At 43.4% G+C, this 23499-nt stretch overlaps 1 protein-coding gene across 2 annotated transcripts in view; it reads right to left on the bottom strand.

Annotated features, from left to right (window-relative positions):
- Positions 1 to 23202, bottom strand: part of Pde8b (phosphodiesterase 8B) — a 224974-nt gene extending 201772 nt beyond the window's left edge. Inside the window, exon 1 of one of the 2 annotated variants that reach the window (XM_076927186.1) lies at positions 23065 to 23202. In XM_076927186.1, the coding sequence (XP_076783301.1) occupies positions 23065 to 23091 (27 nt within the window). In that variant the 5' untranslated portion in view covers positions 23092 to 23202. The remainder of the gene's footprint in view (positions 1 to 23064) is intronic. The other variant, XM_076927185.1, reaches the window with a different exon arrangement.
- Positions 23203 to 23499: the final 297 nt, after the last annotated feature.

A 23499-nucleotide genomic window follows, 5' to 3' on the forward strand; every position in this document is an offset into this window, starting at 1 on the left:
TGGAAAACTATATGTAATTATTGAGGTTCATAAGTGAATGCCAAATGTGATCTAAAACGTGTGTTAGTACAGTCTAAATGAGTTAGTATAATGTTACCTAATTGTCTTCTTTTTATAAAAAAAAAATATCAATTTATCATTTGTAGGCTTTATAGGCTTTCATTGGCAAATTTTTCCATCAAACCAGGAGAGAGATGGCAGGAGAAGAACCCAAGGAATGTGAAAAGAGATGGAAAAAGTAATGGATACATACTTACAGGGGAAACACAGAACTGGACCCACAAAAATATGCAGAGAGTGAGAGACAAAGAAAGACATAGACATTTTTAGGGTGGAATATTCCTGGCTAGTGCATTTATAGATGCAGCTTTTTAAAGAGAAAAAAAAAATAACTTGTATTTTTAATTATGCTTGCATCATTTTTTAGATTTTTTTTCCAGAGACCAAATGAATTTAAGGAAAGGATTTGGCCCATAGGACAGTTTTTTCTCGCCAATTGTAGAAAATGAAAACAAAGATGATGCAGGAGGAAAGTCAGCTAATATCTCTGACTCCCTTAGATCAACATCACCAACCTTGCAGATCAGCGAGTACCAGACCCTCATCCACATAGTACAGCAGGGATCTGTCCTTCTCATGAACAAGAATATCACAAGGAAAGGCTGGATCAGCTCCCAGGAAGAATTCTATAATCCCATTGCTCTTTGTCTCCAGTTCCTCTTGGACCCAAGCAATCAGACGATGAAGGATGGAAAATCCATTTCCAAATGTCTTGTAAATACATTTCACAAGAATGTCCAAAGACATAAAAGGATATTCAAATGAAACTCAGGGTAGAGCCCACTCCACAAAGGAGTTTCCACCGTAGCCGGGAAAGTCAGACTTTCGAGAAACAACACAGCATATAATACATAAGGTACAAGAGCAACAAAATGAATAGTACTGTCTTTCTTTTCTGGTCGTTACAATTGAAAAAGGCTTGCAAGAGAAAGAAGACTGCTAGCTAGACCCTGACTAGAGGCTTACAAATCAGAGAGATCAGTATGTGCAAAGGGACAGAGGCACGTCTAACCTTGATGGAACTGGAATCCATGAACACACTGGACAACTAGACAGTGACTCCTGAGCCAGGGACGATAAAAACAAAGAGGAAGGACACATAAAGTGCCGGGTGCTGAGATTGCCTTTCTGTATAGAAGTTTCCTATATTGTTCTGCCTCCTATACAGAACTACCCTGTGTGGCAATCTACACTGAGAAAACAAATCTACTTATTGTCTAGCTAAAGATGTTTGCCAAGTGATGGAGTGTTGGCTTCCATTAAATATGGCTCCTTTAATATTCATATATAGCATTTGAGATTTTTAGACATGCTCAACCAAGATGTATATTTTTGATTTACATAAAAATGTTATCGGTGAGCACAATACACAAAGCAAGATGCAGCGCATATTTGTGTATGTGCAATTCATGTAAGTGTAAGATTTCCTAAATGCCTCATGAGGAAGGTTTACAGTCCAGGTTTGTTTGACTGTCCTAGTTTGTTGTCTGTTGTGTCAAACATTCACAACAAAACCAACTTGGAGAGGAAAGGACTTATTTCATCTTACTGGCCTCCATCACTGTCAGTTATTAAGAGAAGTCAGGGCAAGACCCTGGAGCTAAGAACTGAAGCAGAGGCCATGGGGGAACACCACCTACTGACTTACTCCACATAGCTTGCTCAGCCTGCTTTCTTAAACAATTCTTAAACGACCTGCCAAGGATGACACCACCCACAAGTAAATAGGCTGGACCATTTAACATCAATCATTAATCAAGAGAATTTCCCACAGACTTGCCTACAAGCTAGTCTGATGAAGGCACTTTCTCAATTGGGTTCCCTCTCTCCAGATCACTTGAACATATGACAGGTTGGCAGAAAACTAATCAGCACATCAGATGTTGTTGCTTAATCTCAACACTGAGGCAGGAGAACTGGTTTAAACTCAAGGCCAGCCAATGCTACACAGTAAGTTTCAGGCCATCCTGGGCTACTGAGTGAGACGCTGTTTGAAAACAAGCAAGCAAACAAGCCTAGGGTTCTAAACAGGCCCTCCCCTGCCAGGATGCACACACTTTGACAGGTACACCATTTACTCCAAAGCATACCACAATCTATTCATGCAGCCAATACTGAGATCCTACTATGTGTTACATGATAACTCTGCATCAGAAAATAAGAAGGAAAAAAAATATCTCAATTTCCATGAATTTAGACCATTGGGGTGGAAGATCAGAAAGATGAACAATAAATTCTTTGGGAGTGGTGAAGGTATTTAAGAGCGTTGAAACATGTCAACGGGGCCTGGCATGCTGATATATGTGTAAAACCCCAGCTCTTAGGGAGCAAAAGCAAGAAAATTGCTGCAAATACAAGGCTGGCTTGGTGTCTACAGTGAGTTTCACACCAGCTAGAGCTTCACAATAAAACTCTGTCTATAAATAATAAATAAATAATAAATAAATAAATAAGATGTGATAAATCCTGAAATATGGCTATAGATATTTTCTCATAGAAGAGGACATTTAGGATAAGAATATCAGAAAACATTATCAAATAGACTCTTCCTTCACGTCTTTCTCATCTGCATACCTAGGACGCTAAGTCCTACCACTACCCCAGGGCAACACGAGAGATATGAAGAAGGACATCTGACAGCCCAGGCAAGAACACACGTAGGTATACACAAGTGTGTTCATACTTGCTATGAGATTTAAAACCCTAACTCAAGAAAGAAAGATGAGTTTGGGTACAGAGAACTAGAAGATGTCACCAAGATGATAGATAGGGTGTGGTTCCTCAAAGGGGGAAGGGATTTGAATAAGTAGAAAAGGGGGCATTATAAAAGACCTCTACAAAGATCTAGAAGTGGCAACATTTGATGAATACTTGAAGAGCAATACAGATGGAGACCCAGATGCCTTGTGCTGAACCCACTATGAACCCCTATAAGGAATGCACCCGGACATACAGTGGATGCTTCCCCCAGATGTGCATTTTGTGGAGTCCAGATGTTTGAGTCTAGAGACCAGAAAGTGTCCACTCAATACCAATGCTGACACTTGTCCCCAGAACAGGACTAAATTATGAGGCAAGATATTAAGAAGGTCTTTTGTGTCTATTGCTAGGTCTGAAGAACTTACAAACAAGAAAGAATAAACAGTATTGTTTTAAAGACCAGAAGAGAACAGATAGGCAGGTCAGCCTCCAGGAACTCCTCCTGGTCAACCAATGAATCCGTGGCTCACCCTCTCCCTGTGAGATGAAGAAAGTCATCTCTTTTGCCAAGACTTCTTCTGTGGGCTTCCCTACAACCAGGCCCACCCAGGGATGTTAGTTTTTTTGCTTCCTGTTTGGATTGCTAAAGTCAACCTTTGAGACTTTTGCTGCAAGAGCAGCTTTTAAGCCCTTGGAATTTCACTTTATTACCAGTTCCAGGTGCTCTAAGATGGCAGCTCAGCCTGGGGGCCCTGCATTAACCCCTCCTGTGGATCTTGTATCTTAATCCTCTTGCTTTGGCTGCTAGTCCTAGAAGCCTTCTAACAGGAAGCGTCTTCCTTCTCGGAATCTGACATTTGCTCTGTAGCCTGGCACTTCCGGTGTTGTATCATTAAATGTCTCCAAGGCAACAGTAGCTGGGGCGTGACTGATAACTTCTTCATACCTCATATCATAGACAGAAATAGATTAAGTCACATGGAAGGAAGCTTTCCGGGTTCTCCAAACCAGTGGGAACCAAAGTTTAACATGTATCAGAGTGGGCGATCTGCTAGAACACAGATTGCAAGACCAGAGAAGGTACATTCCTAACTCCGGCCTGAGTAACGAGACGGCCCCTTATTTGAGATCACACTTTAAAAAATCATTTCTATACCCAAAGTAGGATATTATAAACAAAAGCAGTGGTTGGAGCAGAAATCCTCACTTATAATATTTGATTTTTCTGGGACACAACTTGTGCTTGAAGCTGAAGCTCCGTTCTACAGAGAATTGCCATAGAACGCTATCAGACAAAGGACAAGAAGGTGATTTGGGGTGTCTCCAATCACTCTTTCTGAGCTCTGGAAGTCTACAGAGGACTGGTTTATTCACAGAAGTCAGTACGATTATATATATATATATATATATATATATATATATATATATATATATATATATATTTAACAGCAATGCATTCTCAACAGAGCATTTTTTTTTCTTACTATAAATGATTTAAACCCAGGAAGACAAGTCCACTGTGGTTTTTTAAGGACAATAAGATTTTGTTAAAAGAGGCCTGGGGTTGGGTTGGGGTTGGGGGAAAGGGAGGAGATTGGGAGGAGAAGAGGTAGTATACATTTGGGCCAGTGTATAGACAAAAAGCAGATAAAAATGATTTCTGTAATACTAGCCACCATGTGGGGATAACTCAGTAGCAACAGCTTTGAACTCTGCATGCCTTGTTTCTCTAGGTTGCTCTTGTGTTTGTGTCTTTAGATATGAAAAGTTTCAACACTTCTTGTCTGTTTACCATTGACCTGAACTCCCACCTGGTGGAGCTAATTACTTGCTTTCTCTAAGCATTGAGTCACCCATTTTTAGAAGTTATAAAAACGCAACATAAGCTTTTGACAAAGAAATATGGCCACTGCTGGGGCACGATGCAGCTCTCGCTGAGGTCTCAAAGCTTTCATGTCGGTGAGTCTAGTCCTGTTTACATCACCAGCTGTTACAAATGGTCCTTCCCAGGGAGTCCTAAGCAATGCCTACCCCTCCTCCACAGGTCCCAGTGAGCAACCAAGCTACAATTCCACCAACGTTTACTCTGCAGGAACCAATGGGCTTATAGGGCTTACTGACAGATCATAAGTGAGGGGTCATTTACTGGGATATGGGGGTGCTCCCCTGCAAAAGCTCACACTAGAAAGTCTTTACCTGTGGGGTACATGCAAATAAAAGCCTACATCCTCCTAGTGTTCCCCAGTCTCTATATTCTAGCCACTCCCCAAGGCCAAGTGTAGTTAGGACAGAGTTTGCATAGAACAGGTAGTAGGAGCTGACAGGGAAGGGTCCTGTGACTTAGAAGGCCATGTAGATGGTCAACAAGCCCAGTTGGAATGATCTTTTGTAAGTGGGCACAGCCAAACGCCCCAAGATTACAATTGTTTGGCTAAGAGGATATTCTTATACAATACCAGCATAAACGTTGCCTTAAACATGAACACACTCACACACACACAACTCATATACACATATACATACATTCACACTCACACACACACAACTCATACACACATACATTCACACACAACTCATACACACATACACATACATTCACATACACACAACTCATGCATACATACACATACATTCACAGTCACACTTACATCATACACAACTCATACACACATACACATACATTCACACTCACACACACACAACTCATACACACATACATACACACACAACACATACACACATACACACACATTCACACACACACACTCACATACATACAACTCATACACACATACATTCACACTCACACACACACAACTCATACACAGACATTCACACTCACATATCGTTACATATACACATACACAACTCACACTTCCACACATACATGCACCCGCTGTGGAGTCTTGAAACAAAAGTGCCTCACTGGACTAGAACTTTAAAGTGACTATGTAATAATGTGACAGTTGGGTGACTCCAAGGAAACAGCTCCTTTGGACACAGCAGAAAGGTGACACATATGGACTCACAGCAATTGGAACAGTATGCACAAGACCTATGCGTGCACGAACCAGATCAAATGTCAGCACAGAGAGGGAAGTAAGGCATGAAATCTCACTCCTAGCCTTGGAACTATTCGCAACTGTTACTGCTGGAAAAAGACATTTCTCTAGGTGTATAGTCCGTGGCAAGCCAACCATGCTCCAGTGATGGAGCACTCATCCGTGAAGATGTGGACAGTAGAAACTGGCCTGGATGAGGAGAGAGGGAAGGAACAAAGTTGGGTGGATAAAGAAACAGGGTGGGTCCAGGAAGAGCTTGAGGGGGGAAGAATATGATCAAAATACATAATATGAAACTTACGGAAATCTAATCAAATAAGGAATAAAAATGCTAAATTTGGGAGCTAAAACTACAAGACTCTTAAAAACTTGTAAACTCCACACTTAGAGGTTTGAGTTCAAGGCCAACCTGATAAGACTAACTTCCTGACGATAATGTACTGAAGTGCAGATTCAGGTGGCAACACAAATTGGCCTTGGAGACATTCTAAGTTAAAGGAGCCAGACAAAAGGCCACAAAGTATGGTCCGTTTGCACAAAATATCCAGTCTGTACTGACAAATGCTGACATAAAAATCAGGTCGTTGCCAAGGTTTGGAAGTTCAGAGCATGGGATTTCCCTTGAGAGTGATATTTTAAGGCAGCTGGAAGTAGGTGGGACTTGTGGTTGCCCAGCGTTGTGAAGTCAGGCATAAATATCACTTTAAAATGGTGACTTTTATACTGTGTGTGTTTTATTACAATAAAGCAACGTAATTCATCAGTTCACTAGAATAAAAAAAAACCACCTATCAGCATCTAATAAATGCAGGGGAAACATCTGACAACTCCCCACGTATGCTTACTAGATAAGAAACCTCAATGAAACCATTTATTAAAGGCCCTTCATTCCATCCACAGCATCAGAAAAGAAAGAAAAGGAATAATCGGTATGATCCTTAGTGGAAAATCCCTCAGTGCCTCTCATGTCCAAACACAGAAGTACGTCACCCCACACCTATACTAGAGACCCTGACCACTGCACTAAAGGAAGAAAGAAAAGAGACCCGGGTTAGATAAGGACTCTTCAGAAGCTCACATGGATGCACAGAAACCCCTAAAGGCTACAAAACAACCACCAGACCCAACAAGGGAGTTCAGCAAACCTCAGACCATGAGGCCAGTAAACACAGGTCACCTGTTTTCTATATGCGAGTGATGAGTGGGAATTCGACATTTTAAGCGTCATTTATGATGATGTTGGGAAGCACAAACCTTTCTGTGGCTCTCCTTGCCAAGAGCTAAAACACCAACCAAAAGGTGTGAGAAACCCCCAGCTCGTCGAGCTCCACTCGGTTCCTTGGCAGCCACATTGTTGTTGCTGGGACAACCGACAAAAATGATTGGATCTGCTCAATGCCATTCCGATCTAGAAACTGACCAAAGGGTTCTAAAACTTCTGTAGAAGTGCAAAAGATCTACGACAACTCAGTGAAGTCTGCAAACAAATCTGAAAGATTAAGCCTGCTTCTACGGTTGAACAGAAAGCCACAGTGAACAAAGCAGACGCTGGTGGTATGGTGACAGACAGACAGGAAGATGGAACGCTGTATTGTCCAGGTACAGCACCATGAGTCAACCCAGCTTCAATTGAACTTCCATGGAAGTCACTAGGAGGGCAGAATCTGTCAGCAGTGGTGCAAGGCTAACAGTGTACACAAAACCATGAAACAAAGTAAGATCATAAGTAAAAACCCGGACTCTTACGTTACACCATTCACAAACATTAGCCACTTGGGTCATAGAATTCAGCAAAGAATCCAAGCCTAGACGCTTCTAGAGGTAAACATAGATGTTTACAAATGTGGAGTTGGCAAAGATGGCTTAGGGGAAAAAAATGTAAAAGGAATGTGCCACAGAAAGTGTGTCCTGGAGTCCAACAGAAGCTTAGCAGTCTGTTCCTGTAAAGTGCCTCTAAGAAAAGAAAAAGGGAAGTCACTGACTGGGAGGCAAATATCTCTAGGATATATTTACCTCACAGGACTAGAGACAGGTGTTGGGACAGTGGTTGTCTAGTATAAGCAAGACACGTGGTTCAATTTCCAATAACACACATACACAGAGAGAAAGAGAGAGAGAGAAGCACACATGGATACACACATATACGCCACACAGAGACCCAACCGTGGACAGGCACAGAGAGAGAGAGAGAGAGAGAGAGAGAGAGAGAGAGAGAGAGAGAGATACAACACACAGAGACACACATACACGTGGACAGGCACACACACAGACAAATTACATATGTGTGTGTGTGTGTGTGTGTGTGTTCTTGCAAGTTTATAATCAGAAGATAATCTAATTTAAAAATAGGATACAATTTTTAATAATCTCACAATCTGAGAAATAAAAATGGACATTAATCACATAGAAAATGTTCACCATCTGTCACCAGTGAAGCAAGTGGACCACAAGGATATTTCACTACACGGCCACTGCTGTGGCAAAAATGCACTTGTTCCAGATTCTCCTATCTGGCTACACATATTGGTACAATCACCTTGTGTATTTTCCTATTAAATATATAGCACATTCACCATAGAACCATTCCATGCCGCTGGTCGTTCATGCCCAAAGGCTTCTCTCTAGGTGTCCAAGGCTGCTTTTAAAATACTATCCCATGAACTGGAAACTACTCAAAGATCCATGCGCCCAGGAATAAGTGAATTGTAGTACACCCATACAATGAAAAACTAAAAGATATGAAGTGGCAAACTTCAGATTATTTGTACACACACAGTGTGTGTGTGTGTGTGTGTATATATATATATACATATACATACATACATACATATATATGTATGTGTATATATATACATATATGTGTGTATATGTATATATATGTGTGTATATATGTATATACATATACACATATATATACATATATATATATATATATATATATATATATATATATATATGTATCTCCAAGGGAGTAAAAGAGAGAAGTCACAAAGGGTCACATACATGTGTTACTTTTCTTACTACCAAAGACCTGTTAAAGGAATGAAGGGAGGATGGTTTCAGTTGTTTGTGGTAAAAGGTGAGGTACAGGGTGGGGGAAGGCATGGAGGCAGGAATGGCCCTTGGCTGTGGCAGCAGAGATGTGGGCCTGCTTGCTCACAGTTCAGTGGCACAGGAACCAGAGATGAGGCCAGAAAGCAGGGCAAGGTTATGCAGCCTCTAGACCCTCTCCACAGTGACCCACTTCCTCTAACTAGTCCTAACTTACACTGGTCTCACAACCTCCCAAAACAGTGCTACCATCTGGGGACCAAATGCTCAAACATTGGAGCCTAGTTATTTATGGTGGGCATTTGAATCCATTACAATGTGTGGTATAATTGGCATAGAGAAATAAAGGCAACTCTGTCCACAGTAATAGATCAGTGGATGCTTCATGACTCTGGTCATGAGCTGACTCTAGGAAGGCAGAGTCAATAGAACTGGATTGTAACATACTGTGGTAGTGGTTGCACATTATACGATGAAATTCTTCATCAAAACTTAAGAATGGAGCCAGGCAGTGGTGGCGCATGCCTTTAAGCCCAGCACTTGGGAAGCAGGGGCAGGAGGCAGGTGGATCTCTGTGTTTGAGGCCAGCCTGATCTACATAGTGACAGCCAGGTCTACACAGGGAAACCCTGTCTCAAAAAAACAAACAAAACAAAACAAACAAAAAAAACCATACCAGGTGTGATGGTCTATACCTTTAATCCTAATTCTTGGGAGACAAGAGAGAGGCCAGTTGATCTCTCTGGGTTGAAGGCCAGTCTGATCTGTACAGTGAGTTCCATGCCAGTCAGTATTACATAGTAAGATGCCATTTTAGAAAAATAACCTCATGAATTTTATATTTTGAAAGGTGTGCGGTTTCATTTATTGTAGATAAATATACTTCAAGCAAAATGTTTTTTTAACTTGCAGCATTTAACTGTTACAAACAAAACTATCTCCCCAAATCCCCCATGGAAACCATAATGCCTAATGAGACTGTACTTAGAGAAGAGGCTGCAGCAGGGCAGTTAAGATTAAATGAGGATAAGGAGCCCTGATCCTCTTATAAAGGAGTGTCTTTATAAGAAGAAACACTGCAATGTTCACAGACACACACACATGCACATGCACACACATGCATGTGCAACCATGCACACATGCAAACATGTACATATGCAAACACAGGCACACACATGCAAACGTGTACGTATGCAAATACACACACATGCAAATAAAGTGTGTGTGAGAGAGAGAAAGAGAGAGAGATGAAGACAGAGGATGATGATGCACAAGTCAGAAACACCTAACAGCCAGCACCCAACACCCAGCACCCAGCACCCAGCACCCAACACCCCGCACCCAACACCCTGGCATTAGACTTTCAGTTGATGTGATGTTTTGTTATAGTAACCGTGAGGACACAGATACATCTCAGCTCCTGAGCATGAGAAAATAACAACTCAGCACTCTTGTCAGAGTATTCTCAGACCTGGAGAATCTTCAGCCAGATGAATGTGGGCTGGATATGTTTTCTGAACTATACGTTGAGAGACTTCCTAATGTCATTTCTACAGAGGGTCTGTATGGGGCAAGTGGACGGTGCTACCAGACAGAAAAACAGGTCATATTGAAGCAGGTTCAAAAACCCTGGTAAATCTCACAGTTGAGAACAGCAGGTATTAGAACCAACTCCCAGCCAGGCTCTACTGGTCCTGGAACATGTAACCATGACACCTCCTTGAGAGGGTCATGACAACCAATCATATAGGAACAACACCCTAACTCCTTCCCCATGCAAATAGAGCACCCCTAACATCTCAGACTGAGCCAGTGGGAAGCATCTACCCCTCGATCCCATTCTACTTCCAACATGTTTATAAGGTTCTATACATAAAGTGTGGGATTCTTGATTCTATACAAGAATCATCTGAGAGTGGCTGTTTTACTGAGCTGTAACTCTCCAGGGAAGAGTTTTCCCTCCCAAAGCATTCATTGCTGGACCTTGGCTCTGCTACCTGCGCTGGTCACTGTTGGTTGCAGCCACATCCTGCCACTGGCTTAGTAGCTCCAGCTATGGCTTCTGGCTGACCATCCCAGCTTGCCACTCCTGCTGCCACGAGCACCTGGGCTGCAAAGGCAGTGGGAGAGACCTGGCTGCCTGCCCTGCCTCATAGAACTGTAACACTTCTGCAGTTCCAAGCAGGCCAGAGCCTCTCAGAACCTTTCACTACAGCCAGGCTGGAGATCCTCAGATTTCGTCCTATTTCCCCTAAGCAGACTGCTTGCTGCTCTCTGGCATTGCAGTAGCAAAGCACGGGCAGCCTGACAGGTCTGAACAACAGGTCAGACATATTGTTCACAGGTTAGACCCAGAAGGATGATGAGAACAACTTATAAAAGCATCTTGGATACCAGGCAGACTCCCTGGAAAGTAAGGTCCCAGGAGACCTGTGTTTGTCACCCCTCACTGTAAATCAGACTTTGGTGATGCAGATGTTCTTGCCTCCTGCTGACTCTTGCTTGGCACTGGCCACTGAACTATTAAAGGCTATGTCCTAGCCAGTGTAACTGTCAACTGATCAACTGAGCCCAGCCCAGAGTCATCTGATAGCAGAGCCTCAGTTGAGGTATGCCTAGATCAGACGAGCTTATGGACACATCTGGGGGCCCAGGCCATGGTGGGAGGTACCAACCCTGGATAGGTGACCATGGGCACTGTAAGGAAGCTAGCTGAGCAGGAGCCTGCGAGAGAGGTTATGAAGCAGCATTTGCCCACGGTTTTGCTACAATTCCTCGGCAGCAACTAAGTTCCCTGGCCAGGAATAAGGCTGCATGGAACAGCAAGCAAGCCTACCTTCAGTTTCTGCCCTGCTTTCTCTCAACAATAGACCGTGGTTTGCAATAATCTACACATTCTTTCCCTCCCCACGTTGCTTTTGACCACGGTGTTTGTCACGGAAACACAATGAAACTAGAACATTGCAGTCTCCTCTCTACCTTTCATCCCTTGTACCAAAAAATGATGTCTGGGGGAGATGGGAGAGAGATGACTGATCAGTTAAGAGTGTTTACAGATCTAACAGAGGACCCAGGTTCAGTTTCCAGCATCCACGCAACAGCTTACAACCATAGTCAGCTCCAGATGCAGGACTCTGATGGCCTCTATTAGTGTCAGGGCACCAGGCACACACACGAAACACATATGTGCAAACAGGCATTCACACATACACATAAAACAAAGCTGTCTTTACAGAATAATCCATCTGATCCATTGGTTCTCATTTTCCCACTGGTCATGGTTCAGTTACCATGAACTATATATATATATATATATTCAGTCAATAAAGTACAGTCCCCCATCTCTCTCACAGTTATCTTTCTGGCTCTCAAGGTTTTAGAACTCCAGGGAAGGAGTCCTTCGTTCTGACCATGACATGGTGAACAGTTGCATTCAAGGTCTGGTTTTGGATCTCTCCAGACAAGTCACTCTTGGTATCAGCCCAGACAATCTGCCGCAACTCGTGGAGAACTCGTGGGGCTATGAGCAAGAATAGACCCACCTGAGTAGCAAACCTGACCAATGGAATGAGGATAAAAGTTCACCCTGTGTTATTTCTGGCAAGGACTTTGCAGAGAGATTCTATCACCTTTGACCTTTCTCACATGTAAATGTAGCTTTTATTCACCTGATGTCATTGTTGTCTCTGAGGTTGCTAACCTAGACCTGATCCTGGAATCTTCTCGCCTCGTACAATCTTATCTAGGCCTAGAATGTTTTCAGCCTCTGAGACTTACTGCTGAGTCAGTTCACCCTTTCTAGTTCTCTCTGACTTCTGGACGGCCTCTCCACGCTAAGTAATTCTGTCTGACTTCTCTCTCAGCCTCTCCTGTATTGCTCTGCTTGGCCTCAGACTAACTCTAGCCATCCATTTTAAACTTCTGTCTTCTGCACATTCTCTGGGTTTTTCTGTCTTTACCTGTGTCTAGCTTGTTCAACCTCTCTCTGTAAAATGCTCGAGGTAAAACATACTCTGTTCTCTCTCTCTCTCTCTCTCTCTCTCTCTCTCTCTCTCTCTCTCTCTCTCTCTCTCTGCACTGCTCTCTTAAGTAAGTTTTCATTTTTTTTCTTCTCATGAGCGTTAGATACATCCTATCCTGTCAAATGTTTCTCTGATTCATCACTTTGTCTGCCCCTCATTTTTAGACATCACTTTAAAAATGAGTACCTTCCTTCTACAAACTAAGTTTACATTTGTTGTTTGAGATTAACGGTGTATACTAGAGGCATTGTTTGGGATTAAGGATGTGTCCTTATTCCAGCCAGAGAGATTAAAGGTGTGCGCTACGGCTGAGCCACATCACAACTAGAAACAGCTTTTTCCAGCAAGTAACACAATCTCAGGGTTTAGAGAGTGACCAAATATCCTGCAACACTCGCACCCTGCTTTTTACCCACCTGCAAACATTGTTTACTTCATTTAGGAGACCAGTTCAGGCCCTAACTGCTTCACCATCCCCACTGCTATCATCCTGGCCAAAGGCACCATCATCTCCAGGCTGGGTTACGGCAGTGGTCTCTTAGCTCATCTCTCCAGATATCCTCCAGAACCTTCTGGATGAGCACCTGTGCTCTCAGCCAGATGCCATCACTTCCCATCTGAGACCATCAGGTCTCCATAGTCTGGCTTTCTAAGGATGGTTGCTTTCAACCCCACTGCCTCCCTTGCTGTTGCCCCACGGTCTTACTGCTTCACTTCAAATACAACAGCTCCTCTGGGACCTCCACATCTGCTGTTACACCTGCTTGGAATCTCCCCACTCCCTTCAGGTCTGACCTCAGATGTTACAATACAAAGGAGGCCTTCACTTCTGACTGTATCCAACAGGACAACACTGCTCACACCTTCCCAGGCAGTCCTTGCAGCTGGCTCCTATAGTGTTTCTCTAGCAGTCACCTGACTCTTCTTTCTTCCTTTCTCCATCTTCCCTACCTCTCTTTTTTGACTTTTTCTCCACACTGTAAAGTCAACTCTAACAGGATTGTTTCCTAGCCATCTGTTGTTTGAACCTTTTACTGAGGAGAAGCTAGCGTGGGAAGCAACTGTCCCAGGCTGCCTTTCTTTTCTTCTACCATGCACATTCCCATATCACTCCAGATTTCAACCCACATGGGCAGTGGTGGAGGCCAAGGAGGCCCTACAATCTGGATCAGTCCCTCTAAAGCAGCGGTCCTCAGCCTGTGGGCTGCAACCACTTTTGAAGGGGAGCCTGAGTATCAGATACCCTGCATTTCAGATATTTACATTACGATTCATATTGGAAACAAAATTACAGTTGTGAAATAGCAATGAAATAATCTTATGGTTGGCGGTCACCACAACATGAGGAACTGTATTAAAGGGTCACAGCATCAGGGAGATTGAGAATCACTGCTGTAAAGACTGGAAAAGGGACCGGAGAGGACAGGGTAGTACAGCTATTCCTGGGCTAGATCAAGAGGCCATCTGACAGGTGGGATCCAATGATAGTTGTCCCTAGCCTCCTTCCTCCCATCCTTCTCCTAAGGGCTTCATTTTGCGGTAAAGACCCCAAATGCTTTCTTACCAATGCACACACAGAACTGGGGAGAAGTGAGTAGCAGCCCATTAATGCCTCTACCCTTAGGTTACCACACAGGGCCTGAAACAGACACAGAACTTTGTCAGTGTCTGCTGTAGTCGGACAATATCACTGCAGACGCTATGTGCTGTGACACACCGCACAGCTCTCTTCCATCCCTCCTTTGTCCTTCCCTACGGTCACCATCCTGTTCATTCTCCATCCCATCCTCATGCGTTTCTTGTACCCATGGGATCCTTCCTGCTGCTGCAAAGATTGTGGGTGAACCGTGGCCTTTCTGACAGAAGTTATGCCAGCAACACAAGTAGCAGTATCATGAGACCTGGTCCGTGCTACCTCAGGGATGCCCTTCCCGAGATGGCAAAATCTGATCAATGAAAGATGGTAAGCAGGCTGTAGTGGCCACTGTCCCCTGAAAGTGCTGTTCAAGAAAAAAAAAAAATCTGAGTTTTTTCTCTTAAAGACATGAAAATGCATGTCACTAATGGTTCTCTTGGGGCAAAATTCTGGACGGACATTGGGCTCTCTGGCAAAGAGGTTCTGTGTCGATATGGTTCATCCAAAGTCTTCCCGACACTGTTTTGTCACCAGCAGAGCCAGAACAACTCACCAACTTTCTAAAGTGCTGTATTGTAAGCAAAAACAGTCTAGAATTTTCTCCCAAGAATTCTAAATAGAAGTAGAAAGCAGGCGCTGAGCATGTAGAAAGATCATTTCTTTCTTACTGTGTAACCCACGTGACCACCTGGAGTATGTGCGGTGGTAAAGGACTCATGAGTGCTCAGATATTGGCCAAGTCACCTTCCTTCTAAGAAATGGCCGACTTCAGGAATGGTCTCCACAGAGCAACCTTCAATAGACACATGAGCTAGAAAGCTAACCTTCTTATCTTTTTCAACCCTTGTTCTCTTGCAGAGTTAGCACCTTGTGGATGTTACCAATATTTCCTGCTGGCTTATAGTTCTAAGAGGCCAGGAAATCTAAAAGCTAGCACCCGCTTGGCTTCTGGTAAGGGCCTTCTTGCTGTATCATAGCATGACAAAGGGCGATACAGAACAGGAATACCAGCTGAAGCCTCTCTTCTTTATAAAGCCACAATTCCACCATAGGGGACCAAAGCTCCACAAAGGTAGGAAGCTTTCATGGAGCGGGCTGCTGCCTGGGGTCCACCAAAGGTAATTCTCTGGCAGCGCCAGCCATGGCTCAACAGGTCCAGGTGAAGCAACGGTCACTGCTCAAGGGCACAGAGAAAAAACCTTGGTAATGTTAACACTGTTGATGCTGCATACGTTCAGAAGACGAGCCACGTTTTTCCTTGACCTATACTTTAAAAGACAGATCAAACAGAGAGGAGGCCCTGGTAAAGACTTGTTACAGAAAGCAGAGCCACCACAGAGTCTCATAACTAGGGAATGTTGAGCAGAAGGGTGGGGTTGAAGACGCTGCAGAGTCCCCAACCAAGGCAATGCTTATGGAGCCATGGGAGTAAGACTGATATCAAGACTCTGGGCTAAAGAAATAGATTTCTGGAGATAGAGAGATGGCTCAGCAGTTAAGAGCACCTGTTGCTCTTGCAGAAGACCCAGTACCTACATGGCAGGTCACAACTGTCTGTAACTACAGTTCCAGGGAATCCAGCCTGCAGGAAAACCACACCATAGAGGCAGGCAAACACTCATACACATAAAACTAAGTAAATGGTTTCAAAAAAATAAATGGATCTCTTTTCTTTGTAAATTATCCAGTCTTGGGCATTTAGTGGCAGCAATACAAAATAGTGCAACACACACACACACACACACACACACACACACCGGAAATGTCTATAGTGTGTGACTTGTTTGATTTCACAGGCCCGTGGCTGGAGGGTAATTTGCCTTCAGATTAATCTTGCTTTGAGTCTCACTCATAACTGATTCAGATAAGACTCTGGATTTTAGACTTTTGAGTTGGTGCTGAATAAATTGAGACATTATGGGCTATTACAAAAGAATAAGTGTAATTCCCATGTTAGAAGGACATGAATTTTGGAGGCTAAGGGGAAAATGGTGAAATCTGAAGACATCCCTCAAAATACATGTTAGCAATTTAATCCCCCAAAGGGATACATAGGGAGGAGGTCCTCTGTGAGACTCTACTGCATGAGACGATCGATTGCCATTATTAAGCGTTTACAGAGGGAATTGTGCCACTTACCATGTTTTTTTGTCCCTTGTATCACGTGAAGGCATGTCCCTCCCCACTCTAGAGGACACAGCAGCAATACGCTACTGTGGAGGCAGACAGCCATGCTTGCCACAAAACCCAACGTGCTGACATTTTGACCTTAGATTTTTCCAATCTTACTGAACTATGGGAAATATAATTTCAATATTCATAAAGGTCCCAATCTTGGACATTTTGTTACAGTAATACAAACGGATTAAGATATTATGTACCTCACCCCCTAAAGAGACACTCAGTTCTGGGACACGTTAGTGACTGTGTTAAAAGTCAGAAGGCTGAGGCCAGACAATACCATGCCAGAGAATGTATACATTGGTGTGTGGAGGGGAAGGGACACAGCTTGTGAGACGGGGACTCTGGTTCTGGTTCTTGCCACTGCTGTTAGATTTCATCACATCTAAGACACACAGAGATACAAACCATCATCACTTCTTGTGTCACTAAGAATAACCCTTGTTGTCCATTAAACAATATTCCCAAGGAGAGTCCTAGAGAATTGATTGTACTGGCTTCTCATTCGTGATCATTTCTATCTATCCCAGAACATTAGGCGATTACTCCTGCCTTCCGGTTGGTTACCTGATATTTAATAGATAATCCTTTTGAAGGCACCTCAATAACACAACCTAAATTTAGCCGTATGTACTTGTAAGCCATCTTTCTTAAAAGCTTGTACTTTGCAAAATGGACTTAGAAAACAAAGCTACAATTGCATCATTCCTTCACCCACAAATACCTTATTATTATCAAATTTATGCCCCGTGTTCTATTTCTTTGACTCCCTGTATAAACAACGGCTTTTAGTTTTAATGTCAAACTATAGCAGAACCTTTTTGAAGTGACTGTCATCAGCAATTAATCAACAGCTCATCCCTCGATAGAAAAATTTGAAAACAGGAAGCTAAAACTATCTACACATTCACAGACAATGACAAATCCATTGCAGTTACTGCCTGGCTAATAGCAATTTATCAGATGCTGTCCACCAGCAGCGTGGTCACAGATTCATGCTGGTAATCAATCCACAAACACAGTGAGCCTCACCGTTGCCCTTACTTAGCTTTACAGTAGGAGCTGTGTCCATAAACACAGTGTGCACAGCATCTACGGGCTAATAGCAAGGCTCTCAGACTGCCCACATTGTCAGTCTTGGTCTCCCTTAGTCACACATCCACACAGTCGCTACCACCGCTAACAAAAAGATTCTTGACACACCTATTAACATGAAGCACTTTTGAATAGCGCCCAGAAAAATTGAAAAAAAAAAATCACACTTTTTGTTTCAAAATGGGAGGGCAGGGGATCAGAGAGATGAGTGAGATATAAAGAGGAAGTGACTCCCTGATGTTTTGGAAATTTACAGGACTCCTCCAATAAACATGGAGTGACTACATCCCATCCCATCAGGTGTCATTTAATAGAAACAATGCATCATGGTCTGAAGTTTACTGAAGCCCTGATCCCTAAGTACTTCCGAAGGTGACTATATTTGTAGGCAGTCTTTAAAAAGGATTTAGTATTAAAGGCACTTATTAACATAGCCCTTAATCCAATGTGATTGGTGTTTTGTGTGAGAAGAGATCAGAACACAAACATGCAGAGAAAGGACTAGATAAAGGACAGAGAGATGGCTCTCTGTAAGCCAAGAAGTGAGGTCATCAGAGCAGCAGTCCTGTTGGGACCTTGATCTTGGGCTTCTAGTCTATGGGACTAAATTTCTATAAGGAATCAATTTTTTCCTATGCAAGCTTTTGGCACTTAGTTATATATGCCTTCACACACTAATCCAGATTGCTGTGTTTGTAGCCTTTCCTCCTCTTCCTCTTCCTCTTCTTCCTCCTTCCCTTTCTCCTCCTCCCCTTCCTCCTCCTCCTCTTCCTCCTTCTCCTCCTCTTCTTCTTCCTCCTCTTCTTCTTCCTCCTCCTCTTCTTCCTCCTCCTCCTCTTCCTCTTCCTCTTCCTCTTCTTCCTCCTCTTCCCCTTCTTCCTCCTCTCTCTCCTCCCCCTCCTCTTCTTCTTGGTCATATAAGAAAATAACACTTCTCCATGTCCATGTATCTGAATGAGGTCTGTGCAACTAGTTCTGACCAAAACACAGAAAAATAGAAGAACCAAGCTTCACTCTTGAGCGGAGGCATTTAAAGACAGTTGTTAATTTTTGACCACGTATGTCATCTTCCCTGCCATAAAACCATCAAGACCACGTGCCCTAAGTAACAGAGTCACAAGGCTGCAGAGCTTTTGCCAGCCTGGTTTCCTGAGAGTCTGTGTGGAGCAAGCACCCTGTCAACTGACTTCGGACATAGAATGTGAGATATAAACCATTTATTTAATCCACTGAAATTGCAGAGTTGGTTTATAACTATGCTACAACCACTTCTGACATACAAATCTACCCCACAGAAGCCAGGCCACCAGAGTGCTTGGAGTCTATGTTAAATTGTTTGAGCAAAATATCACCAATGGCACAAGAGTGCTGCTTAATTCTTAGAGGTAACTGACGGGTATCTAACTGGACTTAGGGCCTGCTCAGTGGGCAGAAACTCATTCCTGGTACTGGGAACCTGGTCAAGAGCACATGGCAAGAGAGGTCATGGATCCCAGGGGAGGACACACTACTGTCATGTTTCTTAAGTGATACAGGCTCTAACTGTATTTGAAACACTTATTCGTATATCCATAAATAAATGCAACTCTCCTTATCAAAGCAGCTGCTTTTAGCAGCTAAAGAGACTGATTGCTGCAGATACTCACAGCTGGTCAAAGGGCCCCTAACTGAGACATCTACAATGCAATCCCTACATCTAAAGCTCAGGGAACATCACAGAAGAGGAACTGAGAGAGTTTAAGTGCCTAAGCCCCTGAAAGAACACCAGGAGACAGTGTCTTCCAGACATGTCAGGGAAATTGTGCCTGTGACTTAATGCTATGGGTGCTCACACAAGACCTGCCCAGGACCAAACCAATTGACATGCCAACATAGATGAGGAAATATTTAACAAGGCCTTAACACTAGCTGAAGAGCTATAGACAATCAATGACTCTTGAGAGAAGAAGAATCAGTTTTCTTCTGGGAGACATCCCTGATTGATTTCCACTTTTCCATAGTCAACCGGCAAGATAAGTACATAAGGGCATCACTATCTGGGCTCAGTAGGTATATTTAATAGTATATGTATACACACACACACACACACACACACACACACACACACAAAGTAGCAAAAGAAGTCATAAATTTAAGAGGGGTGATAGGAAGGGAGGAGGATTTGGAGAACAGTTTGTAAATTACGTAAATTTAGTGCTCATGTATGAAGTTCAAAAAAATAAAGTTAAGCAATGAAGTTATTTCTGTGTGTAAAATATAATCACATACAGACTATTTCATTTGTTCATCTCCCAATTGCATATATTTGCATAATCTTAGAGTTGGACAAGACTCTGGGAACCAATGGATCCTACCACCTCTAGGTCATAGATAGTATTCATGAGAACCCTTCAGATCAAATGATCCACCAAAGTCCAAAACTACATCAGTAGAGGAAATGGACCCTATGTCCAAAGTTTGGAAAGGCATGTGGTTAAAAAGTACATATTAGTTATGTACTTTTATATTAGATATGATATATCTAATATATATCATATTAGATAGTAACCCTGCTTCTTCAGATGGCTATCTCAACACTAGAAACTGACATGCTAGAAATAGCTGAATAGATACACAGATGCACACAAAGGCACATATGTATAAATAAAAATCCACAATGCTAGTAAAATATGTACCTAAGTAATCCCAGTGCCCAATCCACTGGGAATTGATTACATAGATCTATCTAAAGGGTTTAGTCTCTTCCATGACATAAAAATAATACCTATGTCATTTTGATAAAAACAAGAAAATCAAAGATGAAGAAAAGTCCCACTCATCATGGTTATTTTCCCTTATGTGCACTGAGGTATACAAACTGCCTTCACACTTCCAGGCTCTCTGTTTTATTCCCCCTTTCAACTGTGCTTAGTTGGATCTTTGTATCCAAGCCCAGCTGGCCAGCCCAGCTCTACCGTTCACTAGCTGTGTGATCTCCGTGTCTCCCATCTGAAAAATTCACAGAAAAAAGCAGCACGTCCGTCGTCATCAGGAACTGAAAGCATCTTCTGAGACCTGCTGAGGGTGTTTGGGACAATGCTCACTGCAGGTACATAACCAATGTTTACATCCCATGATACTCATCTCTGAAAACCGAGGGACAAGACTTCTTGTGGCTTGAGTTGAATTTACTTTGGCTCTTTTAGTTCTTTAGAAATTATTTAGTTAAAAAAAAAAAAAAAAAAACACTATGAATCATTCTGCTCACTTCTCACCCTGAGATAAAATGGAAAAAAAAAAAAAAAAAAAAAAACCTAGGGCTTGTTTTTTTGGTTTTTTGATTTTTTTTAAAGTAGTGCCTACCCTACTAACTGTGGTAACATTAGGCATTCCAATATTCAATATTGCTTCTAAAGATTATTGCATTATTTCACTACTGAGCTGATAGACGGCTCTTCTGAGAAGTTACTATTAACTGAGTCACTCCCAGGTAAGTCAGTTGTATGTATCAGGTGTAACTGAAGGTGCACACACCCCTGTGAGATACACAGCACACTGTGCCTTCTTCTGTTGGGGACTCTCTCTCCTCATACCTGTGGGAGAGTGACCTTACAGAGAAGACTAGGTCTTTTCCGAGTTATGTAGCCATTTTCAAGGTCAGCCAGATCTTTCTGTAAGGTCCACCCGAGTACTTTCTGGAATCTAAGAACACCACTTGGATCTATTTCCACAGACCATAAAACATTTCTGTGACTTTACAACCTGGAATCAAAATTCACTCTTATCTATGCATTTGATCCACTTCTCTTCAGACCATACATACTTTTTTTTCTGGAATTTAGTACAAGCTGTAGCAAGACTGCAAAGAACGAGAACTCCAGGATAGGCTGTCTCTAGACCCCTGGCCTGAAGGTGCCCTCTGAGCCACATAAGGCCTGAGGTTTCTTGGAGCTGGTTAGCCCCCCTCAGCTCCTCTCAACCCGGTTCTTCCACCACTGATGACTTATCCTTCTTCAGTTTCTACTTCTTGGAAAACTGAGAAACTTGGAAAACTCTGCAGAATTAAAATAGCCCATTCAAGGTCAGGAGGGCAAGCAAGCAAAAACTGGCAAACTGCAAACTGGCAGATTGTAAAGCCTTGGAGTTCAGGCCCTCTGCCTCTTACCGCCCCCCCCCCAACCCTGCACCCTGGATAAATGTTTTTCTTGACTGTCTCCCAACAGAGTTGGAAGAAAACTGTCTTAGAGAAGCATTGCAAGTTCGAAGCAAGCATGTCAAATCATTCCATGCACTGGAGAGAGACCCAAAGTTCAACATTAATGATTTTGAGGTCCCTGGTTCCCGCAGCTCGCTGCAGGAGCCTCACAGGAGCGTTTGCTGAGACTCTCAACTTGGAACAAGTAAACCAATGCATACAGGTGGTTACGGGCACCCTGAAGTGATTAGAAGAATGTGGAAGATTTGAGACCCTTTAATAAGACTTTTTTTAAAGGCTGGTGCAAGCCTCACCCCTCAGGAGACTAAGTGTGTTTCGGTTAACTGTTGTCTCCTTCTCAAAACAACAATAACAAAAACATGCCGCGATAACCACTTAGCCTTGAACCAATCCCTCCTTCTTTAACCCTGCTCTTGGTCATTTTCCTGTGACACACCCTGCCCCCGCCCCAGGGCATGAAGACATTCACAAAGAGCTTCCTCTCTCTCAGTTACCCCTGCTTCCCCCCTTGTACACATATATCTTCTCGCACTGGACAGGATGGGACTCCTCTGTCCTGGAGAACACCTATGCAGGAGATTGCACTGGGTCCACAACAGCAGGAGGCGCCAGGCACACGTGCAGGCACCTACACCTGCCCCTATACCATACCTACAAGGTACACGGGTGACTAAAGCTGCCCTGCCTGGCTTCCTGGAAAAGGAGATAATCTTGCAGGGCCTTTAGAAACACAGTCGAACAGCAAAGGGCCCCACACTGGGAGAAGAAAGAGCGTGGGAACAGCGTGCGCAACAGGAGCCAGCAGCCAGGCGGGGAAGCAAAGACTGCTGCCAAGCCATGCATAGATCCCTGTGACAGGACTATTACTATTAGAAATTGCAAGGCGGGCACTTTAAGCACTTCAGGTGTTTCCCTAGAGAGGAAGATGGGAACCAGGTACTAACATGGAAAGACTAGGGGAAACCGGAAAGGACCTCCTCGGCACCAAGGGTTCAAAGCCAGGTTAGGGGAGGGATCTGCGTGCCCTGGGACAGTGGTCTTCGGACAGTGTGCTGGGCTCACCTGGCACGCTCTCTGCTGCTGGTCCATGCCCGCTGTGATCCTCAGCTGCTGTCCCAACGTGCAGGTGCCTGTGCCCCTGGCTGCAGCCGCTCATCCAGCGCACTAGACAGCTGTACCTTTGCACCATGAACCTCACGCCCTCTGCAAGAAGGGTCTGGTCGCTCCAAGGGACTCTGCCTGCCAATCTCCTCCACTGCCTTCACTCCTCCAAAGGTCCCAAGGCCGGCGGGTGCCTGGGTCCTAGCGCCCCTCCGAGGATATTGATCCCGTCTTTGAGTTGCATAGCTGCATCCTAGTTACTGGACTCTGAGCAACGCCTTCCTAGATCTCCTAGGAAGTCAACTTTCACTGGCGTTTTGGAGCATGGTGCCTTTCTTAGGACTCAGTATTAGGACTTAGGATTCAGGTTCTAAACACCTGCTAACCTTAGCCAGG

The sequence above is a fragment of the Arvicanthis niloticus genome, chromosome 29 (assembly GCF_011762505.2).
Source record: "Arvicanthis niloticus isolate mArvNil1 chromosome 29, mArvNil1.pat.X, whole genome shotgun sequence".
In the NCBI taxonomy this organism is placed as follows: domain Eukaryota; kingdom Metazoa; phylum Chordata; class Mammalia; order Rodentia; family Muridae; genus Arvicanthis; species Arvicanthis niloticus.